We start from the raw sequence: 7,944 nt of genomic DNA, 5'->3' as shown, positions 1-7,944 counted from the left end.
TAAAAACTTTACCTACTAACGATAAGTAACCAACCCCAGCACGGTTCTCCTCATCTCTCCATTCATTCATGCTTTCATCAACATTTCATTGAGGAAAAGGAACACACCAACCATGTATTTTACCACCATTCATTCGCTCCTCACAAGTTTTATTACAACTAACATCAGCATTAGTCTAGTCTTCGTTAGCCATCTGCCAACAGCAAATAACCGTATTTTTAGACCAATAACAGAATGTAAGCTTGGCTCAAGTAATAATGGTTGTGGGGAAATGTTCCTCTCTTTAAAGATGGGATTGGAACACTAATTACACTCGTTTGGTCCCGCATCCTGCCAGGTCTTCAACTGTGTATGTACTGCTGTAACTATAATATTATAATCATAATTTAACAGATAAAAGTAACTCGTACTCACAAATTTTAACAAACGTTGTCCACGTTTTTAAAAGTTCTTTCATCCTGTAAACTACAAATTTACGACAGAATGAACTTGATAGCATTTTGGAATTCATCGAGATGAGCCATGTTATTTTGACAAAAAGTAAAAATATTATAAAAGTAAAGTCGTAAAAAATCGCTCGTAATTCGTTCATAATCACGAATAATTTAATCTCATTCATTCTTATTAAAATGCATAGTTATTTCTTAACACAGCAATAATTTGTATTGCATATCTATGTAAACTCCTCTCATCTGACTCATCTCATCCTCAGTTTAGTCGCATTACATTGAGTCATATATATAATCGTGATGCTTACATATTTAACGATAAAGATATGCATGTAAGTATGTGCACCTTGATGAATGTGACGCAGGTGTGTGGCTACTTTCATGTCGATTGATAAGAAGAATTTTAAATCCTTATGCATATCATGTGTTGTGACTGTACGAGACCAATCCTACAATTAGACCAATTTAAACCATAGATATTTACAGTTGAAAGTAGTCGCACGGAACTAGCAATTTTTAGCTTGCATATCCAACACCAGGCAACAATTTGAGTATAATCAAAGTTGAGGAGGTCAAAATATTATATTATGTCGCACATAATACTTCATATTTCGTTCGGATTGTATGTTTGCCTCAATTACAAATGGCTGCTTTTAACCTTTTTGGAGATCCTGATCTGTTATTAAGCGATTTTGCTAATTATGATGAACATTGTAAAGGAATACTTGTTGATTAATTGCAATTTATTTTTAATTCTTTCATGCAAAGGTGAAGGTCATATATGTAATCACTATTTTTTATTAATTATTGGATACTCATTTTAGTATGTATATAATTTCTGATTATTTCTGATTTTCGGAAAATTGTGAACTCAGCTTATTTCTGTTTAAGGCACTATTATAATCAATATTAACTTATTAGTTCATAGTGTTCATACATACACTAATATGCATTTCTTATATTCCAATTAAATATCCTGATTCCTCAGATTTAAATGGTATTAGTGGAAATAAATTTGATAAGAAAACTCGTCACAATTATGCAAACATTTATTTAGTGTCTGATCGCACTTGAATAATTCTCAGCTCACGATTACGAAATAAGTTCGCATTCATGATTAATGTCAATGTACACAGATCAATTGCAAAGACGCACACGAAGATAAAATACAACACTTCCACTTGCAAAATATGTGTATGTATGTACATATTTATATGGAACCGTTTTGTTAATGTGTCTAATAAATATCAATCAAATGACTTATCGATAGAAATTTTCGGTTCAAAGTTAAAATTCAGTGGGGGTAGTAGTTGGGTGAACTACACATTCGCTTAAAATTGACCTAGCTAAATATGCACTTATTTTCAGGACATGTGTAAAAAATAAAAATGTTAAGAATTTGCATGCAAGCGAATATAAAAAATGGTGAAAGTATACTCAAAATTTGTAACCAAACTTCCAGTTGGTGAGCATATATGCAAATTTTATGCACGGTAAAGATGCTGCATAATCTCATCTGGTCTGCACTGTCACAAGCTGAGTAGCAGAGGAGAACTATTTTTTAAGGGTTACCTTGTCTCCTTCCCAATCTGCGAGATCTCTGCTCTGAAACGCTCCTGCTTTCTCCAGCCCCGAATGCAACGTGCGAGACTTTCGCCGACTCTTTCTTTTTCTTTCTCCCAAAAAATCAGGTCGTAAGTAAATACCAAATATAACAGAAGTACTTGAACCTGATCAGTGGGTCCGTGATCACTTTAAATTTAACAAACTTACTAATTTACTGTACGTTGGTGATTTTAAATTTTGTCAACAACAAATATTTGACAACAGTGCGATACTCGCTCATGTAGATGATGAAGATTGACTGGACACTGCTGGAGCAGAACTCGTATCAAGTCTAATAAAAAATTAAGGATGACGGTATCAATCACAGAGAGATTTCAGGGTTATCCCAACACTTCCCGTTCTGATAAATGTATTCAAATGAGTCAATAATAGTGGTTTGAATCTCTTGCCTCTCCACTTCATTGGCGGAGCTGGTGGACTGCGCTGGATTTAACCTTTTCTTTTCCTTACCACATTTTTGCAGACAACTTGTTCTCGAGGAATGAAAAACAATTTTTAGACTTCAAGACTAGGCTAGACTATTCTAGATACTAAGAATAAGATACGTAATACGACAGCATAACACGCTTAATTTCATTTGGGATTTTATTTCGGGAAAAAATTTTACAACGATGTAAACAGAGCACAGAGCCAGTTAAAGGTTTACATTGTAGAGAGGTGAAAACAGCGCTGCAGGGTACTTTCTCCTTCTCTAGGTAAGAAGTATTTTGATTTTTTAAAATATGGATTGAATGTAAAAGTGTAACATTATGCCCAATAATAAATTCCTTAAATAATAGTACATCGTGGATCTACTTTCTCCTCTAGTCAATTCAGCCAGTTTCATCAAAATGAAAGGGAAAGTCAGTAATCCAAACTTTATCCTAGAGGAAATTCCTGAATCCGAGCGCCTTCAAAGTGTTAGTCAAAATGAGGATGACGAAGACGCAATGGACATTGATGACGGCATTCCGTTCACAAAGAAAATGCGTATAGAAACAAGAAAAATTCATAACATAAGTGACACACTGGTCAATGCTAAATTAGGACTAGGTACGTATTTAAATATTTAAACTCTCTCTCTCTAAAAAGCTATGTAAGATGTAATCGAAGTCACTGGTATTTTTCACAGCAATGTCCGATGACAAAATATGGGCTGAGGGTAAGCAAGGGCATCATACAAATATCGTAGTTGTAAAATTAGAATCGTGGAAACGTATACCACAACAACTTGCTAAAAATATATCAAAAATATCATCTTACATCTTTGTATTCATGTTTTTGCAGGATTACTTATATTTTATGAAATATTCAAGTTCCTTGAAGCTGCAATGCTCAGACTTGGCCCAAAGTACGAACCTTTCAAACGCATGCACAAGGTGATTATCGGTGCAGAAAGAACTAGGGCATTTGAACAGGATCTCGAATTTTTCCAGCCTGGATATTTGAAAGAATACCCAATTCGACCCTCAGTAGCAGAGTACCTCAAGCATTTGCAGACTTTGGAACAAAGGGAGCCGTTGAGGCTCTTAGCTTACATCTACCACTTGTACTTGGGCCTTTTATCAGGAGGTCAAATTTTGAAGAGGAAACGAGATTTGAGGAATCGCTTTAAAACTAAAGTTGGTGGACTTCTTCAGTGGTGTGGGCTCTATAAAAGTCCATCCTTGTCCGATAACGTTGCTGGGGAATTGCATATTCCGGGGGGCGCAGTTACATACTTTGGTGATGGTCGCAGCATTGCTGACATCAAGAAGGAAATCGCTTACACAATGAATGACATCGCATCCGATTTGTCAAGAGATGAAAAAAATTCTTTGCTGGAAGAAAGTTTGGAAGTATTCAGAAGAAACAACGAAATTATAGGAAGCATACAACACACTGGGATGGTCGTACTGAAGAGCTATGCAGCTTACTTCTTCCTTATTCTTTCTATTGGAACCGCAGTTTATTTGTACTGGTGCCACGAATAATTTACTGAAGATTAATTAATAATGGGTTATGCACGATATATGTATGAACGAGCTCAAAAATTATTTATCATATTACCCTTATGAATATCAATTAAATCGCATTATAAACATATGTATGTTGTTTGCTTTTATTAATACTTTTCGATTACTCAGTCCATTTATATTAAAGTACAATTAAAAAATAGTAACTTTAGAATAAAAATAAGTCTACATCAGATCATAATTTTGCAAAGGAAATATAAGTACACGTTGACAAAAAAGAAGTGCAAATTATTTTCGATTTAATGATGAATTGTTGGAAGTAGAAGGGTTAGGACATTTATTAAACTCTGCGGCAGAAGTGTTTGTACTGGAACTGGGAATATCCGGAAGGTCTTTTGAGCCGCTTAATAGTGCACTAACGTCATAAGATGTGATAAAACCTGGGAATTTATTATTCTGCTTGTTTACTATAAAATTTCCAATGTTGAAACGATCGGAAAGATCACTAGTCAGATTACGTAACGTGGAAGTGCTTGAGCCAGCCGAGACTTTTTGTGTAGGAGATTGAATGTTACTTGTATTTGAATTAAAATTTGAGGCTTGAGAATTTAGTTGTTGATTATGGTTCAGATTCGAGGAGCCTTTACCACCAAACATTATATTCCCCGTTGTTGCAGTTATAGTTGCCATTCCTATAGTTGGACCAGACGACGACTTCTCTCCTCCCCCTCCTCCTCTGACTTCTGTGACAGTAATCCCTGACCCCAATGCTGGCATCATAGTTTTCTTTAATTTGGTTATTTCAACACTGCCTGGATTATATGTCGGCTGAGAAGTAGACGAAGTGATGGTTGCAATATGGGGTGACGAAGATACTTGTGTATTTGCAGTAAAGTTGGAGGTGGACGTGGTTACTAAATGCTTTGGGTTTATCCTTACGGATTTTGCATTTGCTAAAGATGACGGGGGAGGAGATGGGGAATGCGTCTGTTGTTTCTGCTTTTCAATCGTGAAACCGCTTTTATGTTTCAATTTTGGGAGTGGTTTAAATTCAGGAGATCTCTTTTCAGATTTCTTCTGCTGCTGCTGTATTGAACTCGATGCATTGGAAATTATTCTTAATGCATCCTTTGCCATTGCTTCAGAATACACGTTACACGTTAAATGCTTTGGTTTTGGTGTAGAGACATTTTTGCTACAAATAGAATTTGCAGATGAAGTTACTCCTGAGTTTGAAATTTGCTGCTGAAGTTGCTGGTTCGACTGATGAGGAATGTCAGAGAATATTTGTGCTAGTTCGGATGATATTGATAATGGTGACGCCGATGTAGACCCAGGAGGAGTTGACACGATAGGGCTCGCATGACTTAGGATTGAAGACAATGTTGCCACTATAGTGGGTGATGGACTAAACGAGGATTTTGGTGTGGGAACCTTTATCACACTAGGGGTAGATATTTTGGTTCCTAACTGGAGTACGGAGGAACTAACTTGTGACGATGACGCTGGTGAAAGCTTACTAATGTTAATGTTGGTAGCGTTTTTCATCTTCACTGTTGCTGGAGAAATTGATTTAGAATTGACAAATTCTCTAGGATTTAAAATTTTTCGAGTAATTGTGACTGGAGGTAAGGTTGTACAAGGTTTTAGGGGGAGTGCACCTGGCACATCTTTCCTTTTTAAATTTGGGTTTAGTGGAACGTTTTTTACTCTTGGCTTACGTGGAAGCAAAGTTGTTGGTTTAATTGACACTGCAGTATTATTAAATGATGAGCCATCCAACCTTTTCTTCTGTGTTGGCTTAGTTGAGTGCAAAATTATTACTTCAGGTTCTCTTCGATCTGCTTTAGACTTTTGTTGGCTTTCCATTTTATTTCTGTTATCGCTTGAACTTGAGGAATCTTCAGAGGATGAGGAAGACGTCTCTGAGCTCGAACTAGAGGAGGAAGAGATTTGCCGTGCTCGCTTTTTAGTTGAATCGTTAGTCGCCAATGTTAAATTATCCGTCTTGGGCAATTTAGGCTTCTCATTTGCTCCTGTTGCAGACTTTGGTTGAAGACCTAGAGGTGTGGCATCACCAGATATTTTACGCTTTTTGTAAATTTGATCTCCTGATTTCGGATATGGACTGAAACTTGCATCGGGTTTAGTTAATTTAACTTTTGCAGGATTTGTAACTTTCTTTTTCTTTATAATTATGTCTTCTACACTATCGTCATCGTCGTTGTCGTCATCCTCTGAAATTTCAACTTCCTTGAAATCAAGTTGTCCGGAATTTATGTAAAATCCACCACATGCTGGTTGGAGCTGTTTCGGTATTTTCTCGTCGTAAGCGTCTGTATTGTCGATGAAGGAATCTGACTCGTCGTATCCTGCTGCCCTGTCAATGCAATCGTCCAGTTTTTGCTTCTTTCTTTTCGATGGCTTGGATGATGATGGTGACGACTGGCCTCCATACTTTTCTTCCAGTCTTGCAGCTAAAGCTTTTAATTGATCTTCATCGTCCGAAGCATATGGGTCTAGCAAGGTTTCTCCTAAGCAATTAAACAAATCAGAATAGTTTCAGTTTGTAATATACACATATTATGTAGATAATAATATTTTCCTATTCTTACATAACAAATATTATGAAATCATTATTACCCTGTTTTACATTTTTCACTGGCACCTCCTTAACTTTGGCATCTTTCACAAGATCTGCCCAAGAGAACTCTGGATATGTTTTGTCGTTGGATTCAGCCAGTTCGAGTTCAAACACATAAGTTTTGGAATTGTTGCATGCTTTGGGCTGAGAAGCTGCACTTAGCAGGGGGGTCTTTTTGAGAGTGGGTGGCGATGGTCCGAACATCATAGCGCACGAGTACGTCAGTAAGAAAAATAACGACCACCGTCAAACTAGGAGTGTACAGAACAAAGATATTTCAAAAGCTGCAATAACAAGGTTACTTGACAACTTTAGCAATAATTGCAAGGTTGCGACAATTGCTTCGACGACTAAAAAACTTAAATTTTCTAAAAGCCTGGAGTCTGTAGACTCCAGTGTGCGCCGCACAAATTTTCACCCAAAAAAAATAAAACGCCCAAAAATTATCAACACTCACATTTCGTTCCCTCGAGTTATTTTTTCACCATGGGTACAAGAATCAGTGCAGTTGTAAATGTGAAATCGGCTATTTCGGCGTTCTGTTACAAATTCTTGTGCTTTAATTACCGTTAGCAACGGCCCAAATAATTAGCACTTCAAAAATGGAGGTTTTTGAGGCTATCGAAGCAATTGTCGTAACCTTGTATTATGATAAATTGTCAAGCAATCTTGCTGCAATAAAAACAATTTTAAAACCAACCGAACACAAACAATTTATACAAATAGTTGCTATATAAGTATACCTTTTAGGAAAATTTGTAATTTGTGTATTAATTTTCTCCTTACTCTTACTTACCTCAAAAAAGTCAGAAAACCTGAAGTTGTAGAACGGAAAGTTCCATAAGACTTGACGAGAATATAGTATATTTGATGATATTCAATATTATCAATTGTTAATCAATATTTAAGTAACACTAATCAGAATTTCTACGTGAGGTTTATCTGGTCACTAAATAAACTAATGGTCAAAGCTTCGACCTATGGTTGTTTTGAGTGTGTCAAAAAAGGTTAATAAACTATTGTTAATAGGAATACTTTGTGGTACTAGTGGAATTTTTTTTTGACATTACGTCCGCTTTCACCAAGGTTCACGATTTCCCTGTCGCTCTCTCTATGCTCTCTCCTCCACTCCACCGCCTTTCCCGCTCGCTCGAGGTGCTGGCAACTTTCACCCTCGCATTTTGGCTCACATCCTCACACACTGCTACATGCGACCCTCTTTCACCACACGATATTTTTCATACATGGACTTGCCATTCGAAGAAATTCAGATATATGAGCGTGATAAAGA

The 7,944-nt window shown here is 36.5% G+C and overlaps 2 protein-coding genes across 3 annotated transcripts; one reads left to right on the top strand and one right to left on the bottom strand.

Annotated features, from left to right (window-relative positions):
• Positions 1 to 2,479: 2,479 nt before the first annotated feature.
• Positions 2,480 to 4,139, top strand: LOC110851554. 2 transcript variants are annotated; one of them, XM_022099403.2, is made up of 4 exons: positions 2,480 to 2,770; positions 2,883 to 3,107; positions 3,187 to 3,216; positions 3,342 to 4,139. In XM_022099403.2, exons 2-4 carry the CDS (start codon positions 2,906 to 2,908, stop codon positions 4,025 to 4,027), a joined length of 918 nt encoding a protein of 305 aa, XP_021955095.1. In that variant the 5' UTR covers positions 2,480 to 2,770; positions 2,883 to 2,905; the 3' UTR covers positions 4,028 to 4,139. The 2 variants fall into 2 exon arrangements, with proteins under 2 accessions (XP_021955095.1, XP_021955086.1); XM_022099394.2 differs by having other exon boundaries at positions 2,855 to 3,107.
• Positions 4,140 to 4,141: 2 nt separating this feature from the next.
• On the bottom strand, positions 4,142 to 7,799 carry LOC110851551 (flocculation protein FLO11). The gene is made up of 3 exons (XM_022099381.2): positions 7,450 to 7,799; positions 6,653 to 6,904; positions 4,142 to 6,543 (listed from the first exon to the last, which is right to left on the bottom strand). Exons 2-3 carry the CDS (start codon positions 6,858 to 6,860, stop codon positions 4,298 to 4,300), a joined length of 2,454 nt encoding a protein of 817 aa, XP_021955073.1. The 5' UTR covers positions 6,861 to 6,904; positions 7,450 to 7,799; the 3' UTR covers positions 4,142 to 4,297.
• Between the last annotated feature and the right edge of the window lie 145 nt (positions 7,800 to 7,944).

This window comes from Folsomia candida, unplaced genomic scaffold (assembly GCF_002217175.1).
Source record: "Folsomia candida strain VU population unplaced genomic scaffold, ASM221717v1 Fcan01_Sc001, whole genome shotgun sequence".
NCBI classification, from domain to species: Eukaryota; Metazoa; Arthropoda; class Collembola; order Entomobryomorpha; family Isotomidae; genus Folsomia; species Folsomia candida.
The sequence above is the reverse complement of the archived record's forward strand: the minus strand, read 5'-3'. Positions and strand labels throughout refer to the sequence as shown.

Bases quoted from the DNA above. Each gene is read 5' to 3' on its own strand.
- LOC110851551 (XM_022099381.2), bottom strand. From the start codon at position 6,860: ATGATGTTCGGACCATCGCCACCCACTCTCAAAAAGACCCCCCTGCTA. The intron at 6,544-6,652 runs GTAATAATGATT...TTAATTGCTTAG, and splicing joins AGTGAAAAATGTAAAACAGG to GAGAAACCTTGCTAGACCCA.
- LOC110851554 (XM_022099403.2), top strand. From the start codon at position 2,906: ATGAAAGGGAAAGTCAGTAATCCAAACTTTATCCTAGAGGAAATTCCT. The intron at 3,108-3,186 runs GTACGTATTTAA...TATTTTTCACAG, and splicing joins CAATGCTAAATTAGGACTAG to CAATGTCCGATGACAAAATA. The intron at 3,217-3,341 runs GTAAGCAAGGGC...ATGTTTTTGCAG, and splicing joins TGACAAAATATGGGCTGAGG to GATTACTTATATTTTATGAA.